This window comes from Anopheles aquasalis, chromosome 2 (genome assembly GCF_943734665.1).
Source record: "Anopheles aquasalis chromosome 2, idAnoAquaMG_Q_19, whole genome shotgun sequence".
Classification (NCBI taxonomy): Eukaryota; Metazoa; Arthropoda; class Insecta; order Diptera; family Culicidae; genus Anopheles; species Anopheles aquasalis.
In genome coordinates this window covers 9270001-9289909 of record NC_064877.1, presented here as the reverse complement: position 1 = coordinate 9289909, position 19909 = coordinate 9270001, and the positions used below count along the sequence as shown (strand labels likewise).

At 50.4% G+C, this 19909-nt stretch overlaps 1 protein-coding gene across 4 annotated transcripts in view; it reads right to left on the bottom strand.

Moving 5' to 3' along the window:
- Positions 1-19909, bottom strand: part of LOC126573237 (semaphorin-5A) — a 106595-nt gene that overhangs the window by 82444 nt on the left and 4242 nt on the right. For 3 of the 4 annotated variants that reach the window (XM_050233203.1, XM_050233206.1, XM_050233205.1), the window contains exon 2: positions 16826-17850. In XM_050233203.1, the coding sequence (XP_050089160.1) occupies positions 16826-16908 (83 nt within the window). In that variant the 5' untranslated portion in view covers positions 16909-17850. Of the gene's footprint in view, positions 1-16825; positions 17854-19909 lie in introns of all 4 variants that reach the window. The other variant, XM_050233204.1, reaches the window with a different exon arrangement.

Sequence of the window (19909 nt, the reverse complement as noted above, 5' to 3'; positions counted from 1 at the left end):
CTTAAGATTGAAGCACAGGTTATCCAATAGAATGATGTGATATTCTTCAAAACCAATCAAAGTTATGCGAGCATTCTAAAAACCCCTTACTCCCCGTAACCCGGTTCGATGAGACACACCATAATCCGTTGCGAAACCATGCGCCATTGTCAGTGAGAGCCATTTTTTCCGTCAAATCATTTCATCGGACCGGTTGGTGATAAGATTCCATAATCGGCCTAAAGCTTCGCTGGGTCCCGCGGGGTTTGAGGAGGGCTTAGTCGACGATTAACACTTCCTGTGGCTGTTGTTGTTGTGGTCGTTTTGTGATGGGGCCGCGACCTTGCCACGTTACCAATCGCTGGCCCAGCGCAAATCCGCGACCACCACTGATCCGTGTTAGCCAAGCTGTCGCCATCACCATCATCATCATCATCATCATCAGCATCATCAGCATCACCGCGCAAGCGATAAGCACACAGCGAGTACAAACGGACGCTAAAGCAACTGCTCGACCCTTTTTTGGCGACCCTAACGTTTACCTACGCGGCCAAATGAATCTTATCTCTCCGCCGCACGGTATGTTGCTCGAGTTCTAATCGACATCAACGGTGACGCAACTCGACACGCACCACAATGACACACGTCGCGATCGATAAGCACAATCTTTGGGGTGGGAAGTGATGAATTGCCAGTTTTTTCCCCCTAGCTTTCCGTTACGCAATCGAGGCCAAAGCATATCGATCGCGTAGTTGATAAGCGAAAGGTGGTTAAAGGGCGCGCTGTGGTCGCCTTCTTGTTCAGTAAAGAACCCTTAGGTACATCTTCTCCAATTCACCGATAAGAAGCTGTAGCAAGTTGTGTGTCCGTTCGAAAGGTTTAATAGCAAGCATATCAAGAGTTGCTGCCCCATGCGGTGCGATTTATAACTCCTCGACATCGGCTCAGATCGCTCAGACTATGGATGTCTCGCAATCGCGAACAACAAAGCGTTCTTGCCGCCACTACCGCCATCGCCATCGTGTTATGGCAGCTCCGAGGTGATCTTCTCTCGGTCGATTGATTGGCATGCGGTAGGGTTCGAGTTAAAGGGAGCATTTTGTAGTACACCACGAAGCACGATGCTTCGACGTGCCTCGAGCTCGGCCATCGCCGTTCATCATCTACTCGTCTGATCAATCTCCGGTCCAATCGGCAGCAAATCAAAAACCATTTTCGCCAACCACGGGCGCAATTTATTTCAATCTAGACACCGAAGAATATTGATTCGGTCTTGGGCGGATGATAAATCCATTAAACCGTTGGACCAACTGGTGCCGCGTCCTATTCTTCTTCTCCGTCCCCGAAAACCGAGTTGATTGATTGGTCAATCTGGACCGAAAAATCAAACAAAAAAAAACCGGGATATCAAAGCAAGAGCGGAGCTAGGATGCAGTCGGTCGAAGCTGTCAGAACGCGCAGCAGATCGCACGTCCCATTGCCCTAATTATGCAAATTGCAAACCTAAAAACCGCACGAACGTAGCCGTATGGGTTTGGTCAGCATGAATTGGCGCAACAGGAGACGGGACGATGATAGTAGGGTGGGCATGATGAATCGATACTATTTTGATGAAAAAAGGAGTGGGATTACGGCCCAGACAAGATTTATGACGTTTCGGTTGCCCTGGAATCTCCTTTAATGACGTGATAGCTTCGGGCTTTCGAGCACTCCGTCGAAGTGGAGGCTAATAAAGACATTCTGCCGGACTGCTGAAGGAGACTTTTGGATTTGAAAAGATTTCTTTTCTTCACACATGAAGAGAAGGGGATCTCACGTAATGTTGTGTGTCTCGACGCACATGAAAAATGAACTCAGCTTTCAACAGCATTTCCATTTTCTATCCTCCAAACACTTGCCCTAACGAGGTTGAAAGTAAAACCACGAAACACTCGCCGCAATGGAAAAGAAAGTGAAACAGTTAATGGCATCAATTATCGTCCTGCTATGCCCGAAATGGTATCAAACCTGCGGAGCACATGCGTCAACCGAAATGAAATTACAAACTCGACCAAAAACAAACGAAAAAGGCCCCAGCGAAACCTTGCAATCCACACGATACCCGCCAGAGAACAGAGGCCGAAACAAAAAAGCCAATAAATGAGGATCCACCGCGAGTGGAATTGGCAAACGCATCTGACGCACGTACGCACCGAGAAATAACAAAACCCAATAATAGATAAGAAAATAAGCGAAAAATGAAACCTCCCAAAAACCGGAGCAAAGCAAATGCATAACGTAGTAAGAAAACGAAAACCCCAAAAGCCGGAAATAGGAACAAAAAAAAACGCGAATGACCAAAATTTGCTCCACGAAACGGAAGCGCGACCGAGCGGTGTATCACGTTCCCCAGCGGCGACGACGCCACGGCTGCCGCGTTTCGCTTTGTGGGTTTTTTGGGGGCACCGGTGACCGTGTGCCAAAAATTAATCGTTCAAGGTCGATGGCCCATCAGGTGATCGACCGCAGCAACATCATGCGTGTCATGTCACGGACGGGCGCTTTGATTTATGCTGAGCCACCGGGTGCTCTCTCTCTCTCTCTCCCTATCTCTATCTTTCGTACAAACAATTAAAACGAGTGTTTGGTGCGCAATTTGGAACGTCTGGTCGTCGGTGGTGGTTGATAAGACCCCCGGGGATAAGGAATGATCACCCCATTTAATGGTTCCTTCGATTGACCACAACAACATCTGTGGGATCATGACCGTTTTGTTGTGTGGAGTAGAAACACCAGAGTGATTACTAGAATGGGCGACTATCATCCGCACACGTCATCCAAGCGAAACAGAACGAGATGCTGAGTGAAAGGGATCATGTGCACGCTTCAGCAAATAGCGATGATGCTTCGCTTCTGCTGTTATCTGCTAGTGATTAAGCGCCCTTAAGCGAAACAACAAGAATCTCACGTCGCTCCGGGTGGCGGAAACCTCAGGCGACCTCGAATTCCGCGCAAAACCCACGGAGGATGCACACGACCGATAAACATTCTAGCGACACTTCCAAGACACTTATCACAGGCGTACAATCCCACGACTTATCGTCAAGTGAATCATACAAACGGATTCCGGGAGCAGTTCCCGCAAATGCTGTACGTCCTCATTCGTTACCAAGTGTCGTTGCCATTGCGTGGCATAAATCACCCCAGCATCACCCCTTTTCGTAGTGTTTTTGTTCCCTCTGCATTCCCGTTCCACTTTCAAAACGATCCGCACGCCACGGTGATCGACAGTCAAACACCGAAACGTCAAACACCTCTCGCAACCGATCGGCGATCGATTAAAAAGGTTGACGTCCCAATCACCAACGAGGAAAGGCGAAGGAGGTCGGAGGGGGAGTCATGCTTGATTGGTGCCGTGTGATCTCATCCAACCGAGAGCCCAGCTTCCGGGAAGCGGAGCGGACCGAGCGGTTGGTGCGGAGCAGTTTATAGATTTATGGTACCGCGTAACCTCGGACTGGCTTCCGTGGTAGCCGCCACTACGGTTACAGACCCCCCGAAAACGGGTTGCAATGCGGAACGCGCGTCCAGGCTTCGTTCGCACCTTCCTGCTCAGAAGTCAACCAAGGGGCCAGGAGTGCAAAAAAAGCGCTCCGTCTGAAAATCACCAAATCATGCCCCCGGGAGGCTCGAGAATTAATTAATGAACACGAGAGCGTGCGAGCGAGCAACGGTGGCTGCGAACGTGTTGACCTCGGGCCCCGTAACATAGGGGAGAGCGCTACATAATTCTCGCTCGTTCTGCTTCCCTCGACTACCGGCCCTCTAGCCAACACAACACACCAAACAGTACACAGAGTTTGGCCAACGATGGCGGATTAAAGAAGAGGGAAACAAACTCGCGAACGCTCGCTTGTCACACCAATAATAACAGGGGTAATGCTCCAAGACGCTGGGTAAAGGGACTGCCGCGAACCTGGGACTTCCATACGTTCGCGCGATGCAACAGAAACTGCGCCTCGGCACGCCAAACGAACACCGAAAAATTGTCCAGAACAATAACCAACAAATAAAAAAAAAACGAGGGAAGGGAAGCGATCGATCGCGCGCCCAAATCCACTCGCAGAAGACATCGCCGCCAACGCCAAGTCCTCCCACGGAAGAAACTCTCCAGTCATCGTTATTTATCATCGCGACCACTGCGCTGCTTGTGCGATTTACGACAACAAAAGGCAGCAGAGGCAGCAGCATTTTGGGCAGCAATGCTCGAGGACTTAAGCAGCGCATTGATCAACAGAGAGGGCGCGCAGTTGCACCGCGAGCTGTGCTCTCGATTGTGCAAACTGACCGACCGGCGGCAGCGCCGTGAAGTGTTGATGATTCCAGCGGTCCACGAAGTCAATGCAATGCAAATGAATTGTGTTTATGTGCGCACCCGCAAGGATCAGCGTTTTTTTTTTCGGGGGGAACGCGGTTTAATGCCGATTCCATCAAACAACCCTCGCTGACCATGCGAACGTCTTGCGCGCTGTTTGCCGAAGGCAGCATGAATCGATCGATGGACAGCAGAACGAGAGGTACCGTGGTGCGTGCGAATTCGATTCGAGATATCTTCATTAACCCGCGTACCGTATCGCGGAATGGAAAAAACGGCCATCTCATGCCATTCGCATAATTGCTTTTTTTTGGGCGTCGAGGATTGTTGGTGGCTGACGGGATGGTTTATGATAATCGTGCCATCGGGTGCGCCATATTTTTCCCCCCTTCGTCTTTTTCCCATGTAAAATCTTCGCGGCGTCTTCTCGTTGGTATCCTGCTGCAAGCAATTCGAAAACCAAAAGCCAGCATAAGATATTAATAAAATATAATAATTATTATCTAACCTTCATCGTAACGAAGACAAAGAGCTAATCGGTTCGAACGAGTTGAACCTGAACCTCGAATTCGATAACGGCCACCTTCTTCTGCATCTTATTAATCGAAACTGGCGTGCCGTCGATGCAGCAGCAGCACAAAGCAGCATTCGCGATCATATTTATAGGCCGATCCACGAGCCACCAAACAGCGGGAGGTGTCATGTGGTCGTTTCGCAGCAGGAGATCTGTCACGCAATCTGCGATGCATTTTCGGAAGAAACATTAGCCAACATCCGAAGCAGAAGCAGCAGCAGCAGCAGCAGCAGCAGCAGCAGCAGAACGGGAATGATAATTAAATCCATCAGCACAAGATCCAGGAAGAGTGGCATCTGGAAGGAATCGGGAACCGAGTTCTGCACACCATTCGCACCAAAGGCGTATCGAATTAACGGGTCGGTGCTGGGTTGGGATGCGTTTTTGTTCTTGTTTTTGGCGAATATCGAGCCCGAAATGGAGAGTATTAGGATAACAGGCAGTGGAGTTTGCTCTTTTTTGGATTTTTTTTTTGTTGTTGCCTAAATGCCAACTCAAATCCAGCTCCGAAACGTATCGCTCACTCTCTCGTATAGCATCCAGTCAGGCGTGGCAGCCAGCATATGCTACGCACGGCTCGCTGCCACTCATGCTCGCTATCATCTGGGCACAATCTGGATCTGGACCACGGTTCAAGCCCGTGGCCGGTAGCTAGCGAGCAAACCTACAAGAAGAAGGAGATCGACAGCGAAACGACGAAAACATGCTCTTCGCATGCTCTACGCACAGGACGCCTCGGGAGCACCAGCAGCAGCATAACGTGCTGTGTTCGCGATGGTGGTTCTCTCCACTTACCTTGAACCCGCGTCCCGGTCGACCTTGTGTCTCGTGGGTATCACCTCTCACTCACTCTCGTATCCGGGTTCCTCGACGAGACCTTCATGACGCGAGTCGTCGATGTAGAGGAGCAGGAAAGATGCTGCCCCTTTTTTTTGGGGGGAAGCCACAGTGTTTTTGGAGGAGTTAAAAAAAAACACAGAAAAAGTGGGAAGAAACAATGCTCAACCCGGGGACGCTCAAGGACCCCTTTTGTGCATTAAACGCAGCCTCCTTTGTAGAGAACAAAACGCGAATCGCTTGCTGTGTGCTGTGTGCGCGATTCGGGAAGCAATAATTATTATGATTTGTTCCCGGCCATTTTGGCAGCCCTGCCAGGGAACCACAAGCGGGGCAAGGATAAATTTTATGAGCTTCATTTTTGTAGAAGAAAGAAAATTAAATGGGTCCTCGAAAGATAAAAGCCGGAAACTTGATCGCGAAGACACTGGACGATGCCAAGGTGAACGCGGGATTAAGGCGCACAACACGACGACGGCATAACTCATTTCGGATGCCCCTTTCCAGATTCATCTAGCCCTAGGGGCATCATCGCAATGAGTGGACCAAAAAGCATACAGAGTGGCCTGGAAAGTGGACCATTCTTTCAAGTGTCTGCCAAGGCATACACACCCGGGAAAGTCTGGACCACAAAGACAATGGACTGGAACTCCAACAAAAAACCCAAAATCCCTTCAAATCAATTGCTGCGAACGAGTGTGGCGAAGAGCTATTATTTGCATCAAATAACATGACACAAGGTAGCATTTAATGCGCTCCGGATCTCTCTCCCTCACTCTCGTACGTTAAAGACCGTGACGCAAATTGGTGGGCATAATTGTTATGACTCGACGTGCTGCACATTGTTGTATCCGTTATGATTGCAGCGACGGCGAGATGCGTTGTTTGATACCTAGAGCCAGCACGATAAGGACGACAGATGTCAGATGAAGGAGGGTTAGTCCCACACCATCATCACACCGGCGCTCGCTGTGTTCGTGTGATTCAATTCCCCCCAAACAACAGCGCTCCAAGGCATCAGCTTGACATGCGCTCGTCTCCTTCCCGCGTTTGGTATGATAATTGCATCTCTTCAGCCCCCCGGGGAAAAGCTCCTCCGAAATGCCCCGAATTTGTATGTACTCCACTTTATGTCAAAAGCCCCGTGTTCCAGCCCCAGACAGCGGACTCTTGTTCACGCAACACACGCGAAGCCTTCACTCACCATTGGCTGATGCTGGTGGTAGCTGGTTATGCATTCAAAGCACATTATTTTTGATGGTCCTCCGCCCCACAGTAACAAAAATATTCGGGGCTGCACCATCGCCTCCAAACCAATAAGAGTTGGATGTTAAGTTCAAGGAGAGAATCAACATGCAAAGGGCAGCGGCCGTGCGCCCTCATCATCGACATGCCATCAGCATGTCGAAACGCACCTCACTCTCTCTTTCTCTCTCTGTCAAGCATAGGCATGCAACGTATGCCCCACACATCTTCCGCAAATGCGTGTGGGAAGCAAAAGGAGGGGCTGGGGTGGTGCCGTTTGCTTTGCGCGAAGCCTTTAAGCCTCTTTTCGTTATTCACACGTCAAACGATAAGCATCTTGGCCGTCGCTGCATTTGCTCCTTTTGGGCTGTTTGGGTGCGTGGTCGTTGCATATGCCAACGTGTTCACGTGTTTTGCAACCTCCCCAAACCACCCCCTCCCGGGGTATGGCTTCAGCTCAGCGGCCAACGAACGCACGTCATTGTCAATTATGTGTCTGATCGATCGGCTGCGCATCAATCCATCCGACCGTCAATAACGCCCAGACGCTGTCGAAGATCTGAATGTGCTGTGCAGCGGTTGGCCAAAGATCCACCGTTTCTCTCATTCTAAGCCGTTCTGCAAACTGTTTGCACTATCAAGCAGTAAACATTAAAAATGGAAAATGAAAATAAATGTTTTCTTGCGAACGATCAAACGTAAAAGCAAGCAACGTTTATCATAGCCATCAACGGGATCAACTGTGGAGTTGAACTTCTAAAGATCTCTTCTTTTAATCTCTCTCTCTCTGCGGGGCGCAGCACATGGCCGCCAATTGCAATTAAGCCAATAAATCTCTGATTTACAGCCATCATTTTGCCATCTTTTAACGATTCACTAGCGCAACGGTGCGTCGCAACGATGACTGCCAGGAAACCGTATAATGACTGACGAGAGCCACGATTACACCGATCGGCGGCCCACAAGAAGAAGCAACAAAAGTCCGCATGATAGTCACGCGGTCCCCGGGTCTTCTGGCAGCATCGTAAAAGTGTCTCATCATGCGGGATACCGGGACTGCGTGCTAACAACGGTTTGTGATAAGACGAGCAATCACCATGCACCGCGTTCGTTCCGCCGTTAATGTAGACGTCTTTAACGAGCCCCGCTATTTGCGTTTTTTTCCTCTCCCCTTTCCTTTACCCTTTTTGGTCTCTTCTTCCGTTTTGCGTGTGTCTGTTTCACAGATTTCCATGCTTTATACCTTTTTTACAGAAAAAAAACTCTTCGTTCACAACAACGGACGTGCCACGGAGCGGCACCTTCAACACTGGCAACTCGAGCGCAGGAAGAAAAGACGTTCGTCGTCGTTGTCGTCGTCGACGTAGGTCTTGTCGGCGACTCAGCTCAACTCAGCCTAGCGAAACCGCGTGCCCGATACATTGGATTACAAGTTGAAGGTCAACCAATTACGTCCACGCGAAGCGTTCAGGCGCCGGAAGCACACGGAGGTAACAACAGACAGAGGCGAAGCGAAGCCTTACGTCCAACGTAAGCGCTGGGATTGAAGCCAGCCACGGCCTGCCAGAGCCCACCAGCGGGTACAATGAACTCATCCCGATGTGATCCGAAGACGAAAGGAGACGATCGCGCGACGAAGGCGCGAGCGATGGGAATGTAGTAACGATCTTTTAATGATAGTCACCACCACCAGCAGCAGCCTCAGTATCCCGCACGCAACGCACCTTCACAGCCGCCATCCGGCCTTCCATCCGACCAGCGAGCGAGCATACGCATATTTGCATATTATTCAACTAATTTGTCAACCAACCAAGAGATCGCCTCCATTCGTTGGCTTCTTCCGGTAAATATTTGATCACGACTGTCGGTCGGTTGGTTGGTTGGTCGACGCAACGAGCCAGCCACTTGCTGCTGGTGCTATCGCTGAGGGCACTTTCACTGCACCACAATTGCACTCCGGCTCCGAACTGCCGATTATGCACCCAGTGCACAGATGTGGACACAGACACACTAGTGGCGTCATTTGTCAAACAAGCCATTTCCTCTACCGGTTCGATGTCATAACACCAGCACACCGGGAGAGAAGTGGAGGAAGAGGTGACAGAGTGCGCACCTCTGCTGTCTGTTGCCAGTCTCGACCGGCCCATTTCCCAGGAGGAAGATCGTGCCGAATGTTATAAACACACTAAGGTAAGCGCCACCAACGGTGGCCACTGGACTCCGCCGGAAACGCGATCTCGTTTCAAGTCGCCAAGCTGCCAAGCTGATCAGCGGTCTCGTTCAGGATAGGTATCTGATAGGCGATAACAGCTATAAAACATAAACTCTCTCCCTCTGCGTTGCACTCCTGGTTTGTCACAACCTGACCGTGGCTATTAATAAGCTGGAAGAACTGTGGGACATCATTCCAGTTTTCACCCCTCCGACGGTGCACCCTGGCCCGCGCTCCGTGGTATCTATATTTAATGACCGATCTGTGGACCAACGGATCGTGGATCTTCCCGGTTTGTGACGCTGACACTCTCGCTCGGTACAGAATCGAAGCGAGTGAGGAAAAATGGTTTTGTTTTTATTTCCCTTGCTGTTGAAATCATTAAAAAGAAATCTTGAGTCCCCGAGGTCCCCTCATTCCTTATAATCGAGAAACAGAACAACTGAAAGTAGCGCGTTGGTGCATATGAAAACACGATCGTCATGGAGTTGAGTTGAGCCATACGCTCATCAAGAATGCGCATTGAGTATCACGTTGCCATGGTGACACACGCTATGTATGCGCCGCAGAGTCGAAGTACAACGGTACAATCCACGACGGAACGACGGGCGTGAAATCAAAGCCGACGTGAGACATGAGATCGCGCCATTACTTCATTGAACCACACCACAACGCGCCACTTTCCGCGAATGCGGAGCTGCATGCGAACTTGCAGAAAGCTCCCTCTGGATTGGACTCGTTGATCAGCCGAAACCAATGGGCACTAGACTCTCGATTGGACGTGGTGGTGGTGGTTTGATGCACCTGCTTCTCTGTTGGTACAATGAGCACCAACGAGTGGAGTGGAGGGAACGGGTTGAAATGACGGAACAATCAGTCGTCGGATTAGTGGCGCTGCTTGGCTCTATTGCGGCGATTTGTCGCACGCTTGTTACACGCACCGTCTAGTTGTGACGGCCAAAACAAACGGCCTAGAGTGGAGTTGAGCCTGGCAATGGAGTGCCGGCTGGAGCGGGTCAATCCGACAACCATGAGTTGGGTACGTTGGAATGGTGGTTGTAGTGAATGACTCAATCCGAACCGGAATTCGTGCATTTCAAAATTCGTGATCTAAACTATTCCGGTTTAAGGCTCTTTTTATGCATCTAGTTTTCTCTATCAAAGGTCCACTTATCAAACAATTCGAAGAACACAAACCCACGACATACTTATTCGAAATCCTACGTCAACATGATCTTGAGAAACCGATCAGTACTGACCTATATTTACGATCTTTAAATCAAGATACTACTCAACAGTCGACTATCAAACCATTTTTCTTTGCGGCAGAAACAAAGCTCTTTCCTTTCTGTTCCGTGTTCGGTTCCAAAATCTTCATTCCAGATTGTCAAAGCACGCAGCTCCACGTCATAGACGAACCATGTGGCCGCGCCATCTCAATAAAAAAAAAACTGTCCCAGTTATGAGCAGCCAAGATACGAGACATTCCCTCGAAAAAAAAAAACACTTCGCTCTCGCTCCTTCGCTCCAGATGAGAAGTTATGTTCCAACTCGACAGGTATATCTTATCAGACCGTTTGCGTTCTTCGGAAGAAACCTGTGCCGCTGCCGCTTGCCTTCGGTGCACGGATACGTTGGGTTGCTTATCAGACCGATAGCAATAGCAAGATGGGTGCCCACCTTATGGACCTGCCAGGGCAAGTGTGTCTTTGAACTTTGCACAACGTCACGCCCACCCCTATTATCGCCCGGCGGTTTACCGTGGCGTTCATCGCGCCGTACTGTCTACGCAACACAAAGTTCGCCGACACCATTTCGCCGCTCCATACCATAGGCAGGGAACTTAGTTCTCGCCGCGTTCTCAGCGTACCAGGTTTTGCAAACACTTTCCATAAAACGTGGCCCCGTGTTGTTTTGTCGTCGTGTGTTCTGCAGAGCACTTGCGTCAACAAACTGCACTGCGCACGGTGCGAATTGTTTCGTCTAGCGTTTCGTTTCCCGTTCGTACACGATAACAACTCTGCGGGGGTTGTTCTGTTTGTGGGGCGAGGATCGTCCATCCTGCCTTCTTTACACACAAACGCGATAAAGACAAACGCGAAACAAACACTTCACTGACCGGCCTTGCATCCGTCCTTGTGCCAAAAGACGGGGACCCACCGCGGCGGTCTAGAGGAATGTTCCAGATAAAAGAGCTATTGTAACGATCATCGATCAGTGAACAGCCACTTGTCGCCAACCGATAGCCTTCGTAGGTTCCAAACATCGTTTGAACCAGTTATTCAAAATTCCTGATCACCGCCTCAATGGTCAACAAGCAACATGAGTCGACTGGACAGGCAGGACTGGTTTCCACCCACCGGTAGGTACCGGACACAGTGTGGAGACACTCGAAACGCTACTCCTCCGGGACTCCCTGGACCGTGGTGTTTCTCCACTTTTTGAACATGAACCCTCTCTCTCTGTCTGTCTAGGTTAAGGCTTAGGCGCCCTCGCACAACAAGAAAGGTAGGGACCCCCGTCGATCTTCAATATAAACGGATTAGTCTGGCTACGCTCGAGTGCGTTATATCGGGGTTAACTGCCGTGAATGAGCCGGTGTGGACAGGTCGCCTGGCCTGCCAAGTGATCCCTTACGAACCGGCTCCGTATTGCCGATGTAATGAAATACCTCATCAAGCAAAGCCCCTCAACTGTTCTCTCGAAGCGGACTTTCGTTCCAAGAAGCCTCTCAGTTTAACCGGAGGGGCCACCGGATGAGAACTAGGCCAGTGCTTAGGGCGAGAGAAGAGACGACATTTCGCTTCTATTTGTTCGTGCGTTCTTGTCCACTTCATCAGCGATGTCAGGAGCGACGTGTCTATTGCAGTGTCCGACGAATCGAGAATCAGCCAAAACAAACAAAGCGAAGAAATTACGCGGAAAAGAACGGTAGATTAGCATGTGCCAAGACCGAAGATCGACTGCATGCTGATGGTGCACATTATGCGCGCATCCGTGCCATTTGATATCGAGTTCCTTGGCGTTCCGCAGCTACAAAACAGCAAACCAAGCACGGACCAAAGGCCTAACACTCATCGTCATCATCATCATCGGCTAGCCCGTGACTGCGAAGGTCGAAGCAACGTAATACAGGCTCATTGACATGCCGACGGAGTCGTTGTGCTGGACGGACGAGGAGTCCACGAGCGAGCGCGTCCGGTCCCAGGCACCTGTGTTCTGGCGACACGACCCAGCACCGATCAGCATAATCAGCACGATCGAGCCCTTTTGCAACAGCAACGACGGGTTTTATGATTAATCGGTGCACATTGGCCCGATCTGCCTTGCCTCGAGTGTGGTCACCGAGTGCCCAGTTGAGTCAACGCGCGAAAGACTTCGTGGCGATCCGCACGTACAACCACAAGCCGATGCACAATGTTGCGATGCGGCTGGCAGCGGTGTTGGTGGTGATAAGAACAAATGGAAATATCTTGCCGTACGTTCTGCCAAGCAGATAAGCGAAAGGGGGATTCCAGTGCCTCCGTTCCCCCGGGGGCCTCATAATTAAAGCTCATTGCGAGTGAACCAGCGAGCGAGTAGCTTTTAATTATGTCCCAGCGCCCGGGGAGCATACGCGCGATGACTGATCGGTATGCCCGTATTGCATTGCGATACGAGCGAACGATATCGAATGGAATGATTGGAATTGGCTGAACATGCTCGTCCGCGCTCTGCATTGCAGCTAGATATCATTAAAAGGGTCGCACGTGCCTGGCGGCGATGCAGTTGCAGGAATAGAAACCCGATAAGACTGACATCATGGAACTTCATCCATCTTATCTTTCAAACTGCGAAAGGTAATAAAAACAATTAAAATTGTTCAAACTTCCGATGACGTTATTATGCAACCGCGATAAGAGCTGAATAGAAAATAGTAGATCGCAACTAATGAAAAGTTCCGCATCTGATAAAAGCTCAATCAAACCAGTTCATAGCCGATTCGACAACAAACCGTCCATCATTTGCCATCCGTTGTCTGGTAGCAAACTCGAGGCGATAGGCGCACCACATAATTAAGCTAAAACCATCAAAAAAAGGGAAAACTATTTCTCGCTCACCGGTACAATTTACATTTCTCCACCACCACAGCTGCTGCTGCTGCTGTTGTAGCTTCTTCCGCTTATCGCTCGCTATCGCTAGAGAGAAGCGAGATGGTTCGACCTCCCCTGGAGCGGGGAAAATATTAATGGCCACCCCATGGGAGGGAATGAAACAAACGAAAAACGAGAAAGACCAGCGTCCAGCACGATTGCACCGAAAAAACGAGAAACGAATGGAAAATGCCCATTTCCCTATCGGCGGACAGCAATCAAGGCGCGCAGCGCATGGCCACCGCCCTCTGCTCTCTGTGAGAGGCTCCACTGGCCCAGCAGACAGTGGCGGAAAGTGGTGGATGTTCCAGGGCACACAAAGGCCCATCAAAACCACCGAGATGACGTCGAGGGTAGGTCTGCCAGCGGCGGCAGATGGACACACAGATTGATGCCTGGCTGGCGCTTCAAGCCCAGGGAAAAGAATGGTCGGCGGTTGGTGAAATGGGTTGGAAAAACGAACTAATTAAACCACTCACAACAGCTTCGATTGGGCTGGGTGCGATTAGTTGTTGCCAGCCACCCAGCCCGGTGGATGGTGCTAAAATGGAAGCGTTTGCTAGCTCTGGCTTTGATCGCATCACATCGCAGGGATGCTTTCATCGGGCGGAGATGCAGACAGGCCGATAGCTTAGCGGAGCTATGTTTCTGTGAATGTTGCTGTCTCAATGTCTGCTCCTGGGGGGAAGGTGCCTCCCGTAAGACAAATGAAGTGTCCGAAAAATCGCTGCGTCATCTCGGAGGGGTAATTCCCTCTCGTCGAAAAAGATGGAAAGTAACGATTGAGGTGTGAAGCAGCAACACATCTTCAATCTTGCTCTGGCAGTGTTGGCAAACTGTTGTGAGCGACTACATTAGAGTATATATCGATCAGCTTTTAGCTTCAAATATCGACAACATATCGAACTATGCTCGTTGCCTCCATTAGCAACAATATTTCTCCAAGCTAAAGAGTCCTGTAACGCTACTGCACTAACGAAGACACGAATCCGAGCCAAGAGACCGCAAGAAGCTGCTACTATGAGAACCCGGAAGATATCGTCCGTCTCAATCGAATCTAATCGACACGGACGTCCAACAACTCCAACCGGCAACCGCGGTATAGTGATCTCGTATTTCACGGCCAACATACCCCATCTGGCTATCGATGCCCCCCACAGCGCACACAAGAGCACACACACCGTGTATGTGTGCTAGCGATGGTGCTTTTCGCTTCCGACCAAACCGATATCGCCGAGGCCAAAGGTTCCCCGGCCCGATAGCGAGGAGAAAACGTTCGCATCCAACGCCTACTAGTTGCAACTACGTTCCAGCAGCACCATCGCGTCAGAAGCTGTCTGGCTGTGAGCTGGTTCTAGCAGGCGGGTGCGACGCGTCGCGAGATGAGACGCTTCTGTACCGGTTGCATCACGAAGATCGGAGATCTTCCTGTGAGCTATCAAGATCGGACAGGGTAGCCCGGGAAGACAGCAACCCTATACGCTACACTCTCTTCGCCTACCAGTGGCAGCGTGTCTTGTGGATCATACGGCTGCTGGCACCGATGGCGCGAGCGAGCGACGGTCACATAACACCCTCACGAGTCTTCCTCCAGGTGAGATGATGCACCACGTTTGCGTTGGGATGCAAATAAGAAAGAGAAAAACGAAGAGTACACACCGGTGCCAGCGGTCGTAGGTGGAGGCCCCCATCAGCTTAAGCCGGCCGCCCGAGTAAACGGAACGATGGAGAAAGGTCAACAAACGCGTGCGATGAGGCCCGCTTTATGACAGGCACGACGCGCGTCGCGCCATCTTCCTGCTGCATGATTGAACATGGCTGGCGACAAAGCACAGCATCCGTACGCCTCCGCATGATGATCCCCGTAACGATGCGGTAGGCCTCCCTCCCTGGGAGCATCATCCAGAAATAGAAGCTGCGGTTAGACGCGTCCGTACGGCCACCGGTATTGGTCGGTTAAGACGGGAGGCTCATCAAATCAAACAACGAAGGAACGGGGTACGGAAGCTGCAGTAGCCACCCGCTTGATGGCACAATAAGCTGCCCTCGAAGGCCTTACGGAGCGCAATCGAAGGCTTCCAATCAGCCAGTCAGTCTGGACACGAGAACAGTGACAGGACACCGTTGAGCTGGGGATGAACGAAACACGTCATACAGCCGTCGATGTTGGCGTGGATCTTGATTAATTATCGAACGCGTCTGGCGACAATGCACCAAACCTCGAGGGGAGCTCTCGATCATGTGCAGCAGACTTCCTCCATCGTGAGTTCGTTCTTGCGTCCCGGGAAAGGAGTTGATGGAAAGACCAGTGGCCACCACCATCAGTGAAGGTGGGTGTATCATTATATTCGAATTATCAACCATTAGCTTTAATCGGCGATGCATTAGTGCCTACGCTCCTTCCAAACCTTCCACGGACTATTTGACAAAAACTAATCGGTACCCTGGGCCTCTGTTTAAGCAGCAGCAGTAGCAGCAGTCGTTAGTCCACAGAGGAGAGCGAAAGTCTGACCCCTGGTGACTACTTTAACCAGGCTGGAAGCTGGTTAGACAAACAAAACAAAGGAAAACCTGAATCTGAAGTGTTTGTTATGTGGACGGATACGGTCAAATGACACACTTTTTCGCCCAACCCCGGTTTCCTCACTTCAGACTTCTGTCCTCTTCTAATATTTTTTCTAAGTTTGGCTCCGGTACGTTGACTCTTTTCTTGGTGTTCCACCGTGCACACCGAGTGAGTAGCCAACGTGTTCGTATAATTAAAAGCTACTTAGATGCCCCCGGGGGGGAAAGAAATCGATTTCGGACCTCGATACACACAACACTACTGATTAGAGGCTCGTTGTTACCAGTCCGTCAGCAGTTTGTCACAGAAATCTAATCAATTAGCGGGCACTACGGAGGCAATTAGAAACACGATTCTCTGTTCTCCTACTCCAGCGCGAATGCTGCTGACCCCTCGTCCCCGACTAGACCTGTTATTGGTTGGCGTAAGAAGTTGACGAATACCGACCCCGACCGGTCAGCAAGATGGCGGCAAACATTAGAGCCGATTCCGCTATCGCCGTTTCGGTATGTTAAACTACGTTCCACCCATGGTTTGCTAGTAGGCGCTCGCTTTTCGCTTCGTCTCCATTCGACACAGGGAGCACAAAGCCTTTTTGCCAACTTTCACACTTGCTGCCGCGGCCATAACTGCCCTGGCCTTGCCACGTAAACGTGCTGCGCTACATCTTCTGCGATAAGAATCGCATCGCAGCCGACTAACGGACGGAGCGAGATCGCATCGCTACCAAGGGACAGTTTTATCTGATCGTCTCCCCCGCAATTCCCCTGACACCCTTCTCAAGCGGGCATCATCAGCACCTTCTAAAATCGCATAAACTATCGGGACTAAGTATCGGCGACGAACGGCCGACCTGGTCCTGGCCTGGCCGACTGAAGCTTCGATCGATAAACATTAACATTCAACGATCATTCGATCGACTTACCTGTGCACTGGGACTGGCGACTGGAGGCCGGTGGAAGTGTTCGGTGATGATGTCTGTCCGGCCATCGCCATCGTGACCAGCATCGGGCCGCGGTTGCTGAGAGGAAAACTAATCCCTTCCAGCCCGATACAACACGCCCTGCTACAACTCTACCACTCCTTCTTCTCCTCGCCGGGGAGGCTGGTCGCCACCAGAAGTAGCCGCAGCAGCAGCAGCAGCAACAGCCAAGCACCAACCTCTTAAGACCTGACCGATCAAGGACGTGGAGGAGGAGGAGGACGGCACCGCTAACACGAAGCAATATTTTCTAATTTACCACCGCTAGCGAGGTGCTCCGTGGCGATCTTGGATCTTGGATCTTGGAGGTTCTCTGCTCGCTACTTCTTGGCCGCTTCGGATCGCGGACACAACAACCGGGAAGCACGGTTTGTCGGAAAGTAAAACTGATTCTAGGCCCTCCTTCTAGCTCTTGCTTGACCCTTGCTCGACACACGTACACAGACACAAGCGCACACTTACACAAAACAACCGACAAACACAAACACGTGGTGCTCACTGTCGTGTTGCGAGCGAGAGGCCCTGTTATTGCTTCATTACACCTCTATTAATGGATAATTTATAAGTGACCAACATCTTTCACTAACCGCACGAAGAATGGCCAGCACTAGAACCTGCTGTGACTGTAAACGTGGAGAGTGATAACATGGCGCACGGGCGCGCCTACAAACCGGAAGAATTAAAATGCGAGACGATTCTAGAAGCGCTTGGCACAGGTGGGTCGGTTGGTTTTTGAATTATTTATTTTCAACTCCAACTCCCTACGGTTTTAAAGATACGATATTGCACGATTGCAGCCAACGATGTGGGTGAGGGGTGCTGAGGTGCCGTTTAAACCATCGTTCTAACGCCCAAAACCAAGCACAACTATCGACGTGGTTCGTTGACTTCGGTGATCACCGGAGGACGGTTGAGATTTCGGCTCGTCCGTTAGTCCTTATCACCAAACAAGACGATCGTACTACGAGCTGCTGAAAATAGATCAAATGAAGGTGGAAGACAAGGAATTAGTTAATTGCGTACCGGGGTGCACGGTGGTCAGCGTTCAAAAGTGCATCAAAACCCAGCAGACACCCAGTCCCCGCTCGACGCTAATCTATGAGCAAGATTTATGAGGCTACTCCCCATTTAGATCCACTTTGGGGTTTTTACTAGAGTCAGATTTAGATTCACCGTTTCGACGGTGATTCCATTACCACTGTTGATGTATTAGGCGCGTCTGTACAACAATTAAGGTCGCCAGAAAATTGATTCAGAATTGTTATAGTTTCCTCTATTTTGTCGCCTCAGAACAATTAGGAAGTCCCATAACTCAATGCTCATCTTACAACACATTGTTTACAAATCGCTTTGTTGCAGCATCCCTTCCCTTCCTCGACTTGATTTACAACCAATTTGGCAAGCGAACCCCATCGTTCGAGCAATGAACCGATGCGCACGCTTTGAAGATCAATTTAAAACTCGCCATCGCCATCGCCATCAAACCAAAGCACCATGTGTTCTCGATATTCTATTAATCGGTTACTGCGTGTGGCAATCGTAGCACCACGGCAACGACAGTTGCAACGCAATTGCAACCCATCATCATCATCATCATCATCGCCATGTCCAGTGGCAGCATAAAACACACAACGGCCACGATCGGTCTCGCCTACCAAACACGACGAAGCGATCTGTAGGCGATGACTACGCCGGCAACCAGCACTCGCACTCGACGACAGCGATTCCGGTTCCTGGAGTGCCACCATGCGACGTGCGGCGCTATTAAAAATCCCATTTTCTTATCGACCCTTCTCGGCGTCTGTCCTCTCTTTCTCTCTCCGTAGCTCCGTTGCATAGAATGCACGCGTCTAGAATGACAGAAGGAATAGATTACAACCCTTTCCACCACGGCCACGGCAATGCAATCAAGGAAGGAAGTGCAACAGCAGCAACGGCGACAACAGAACGAGCCACTTCTCAAGGATGTTCACGACTCAGCAGAAACCGAATGGCCCAAGCTGAATGGTCAGGGGGACCAGGTTATACTGTTGTTGGGCCGCTCCTCGGCGGCTCATGCTCATGCCCGCTTGTAATCGGTTGTAGGAAATATTGTAAATAAGTAATTACAATCATAATAAATGAACAACGATGATGAGCGAACATCGGGCAACAACGCGACGTGGTTAGTGCACGGTGTCTCGTCCACCAACAGGCCAACCAGCCAGCCAGCCAGCGCGCTAAAGAGTGCTCTCAATTCTTCACTGATTAATACCCGATTCACATCGTCGTCCGTTGTTGGGGAAGATGCTGGGATGCTGTTTAGCTTCGCTTCGTCTCGCCTCGCTTCTCTCTTGCCGCACGAAACAGCTGCTGAAAGGTGGAAAGCATTTACTGGCCAGCGCCAGGGATAAACGATGGAACCATCTCCCTTGATACCCCAAGCCCGAACGTTTAACGGACGAGCGGAGAAGCGACGAAGAGTCTCGGTAATGAAATCAAATCGTGAATTGAACATTTTCAAATCGACCAGCGATCGTGGGTACGCGGCTGATGGTGTTGTGTTGTTTGGAGTGTTGAAGGTGAAGGGTGGAGAACAGACCGATAATGCCAGCCACTTGAACCCTTTCCTCCTTTGCCCTCAACCAACTCAACCCCGCGACAGTGTTGTGGTTTAGAAGAGGTTTGCTGATAATGAGTTGCTGCTTTTACGAGAAAAGAGGGGAGTTCAAGATCACTTCCCCAAGCACACGCTTGGATTAGAGAGCAGAAGGAAGGAACCCAAAGAGCCAAGAATAGCATTCGGATAGAAGAGCACGTACCAGTTTTATTCTCAATCTCCCCTATCGCGCCTCGATCTCTCGACAACAAAAAACCCGATCTTCCAATCACTTCACCACAACACTCGACCATCACTTCCAAACTTTCCTATTCGAATGCATCTTCTTCTGGTGCCTTAACGAACAGACACATGGATTGTTCATTTGTGCACAGCATCAGCAGCCTAACCGGATCGCGTCAAACTCGAACGCTGCCATTGCCAGAACG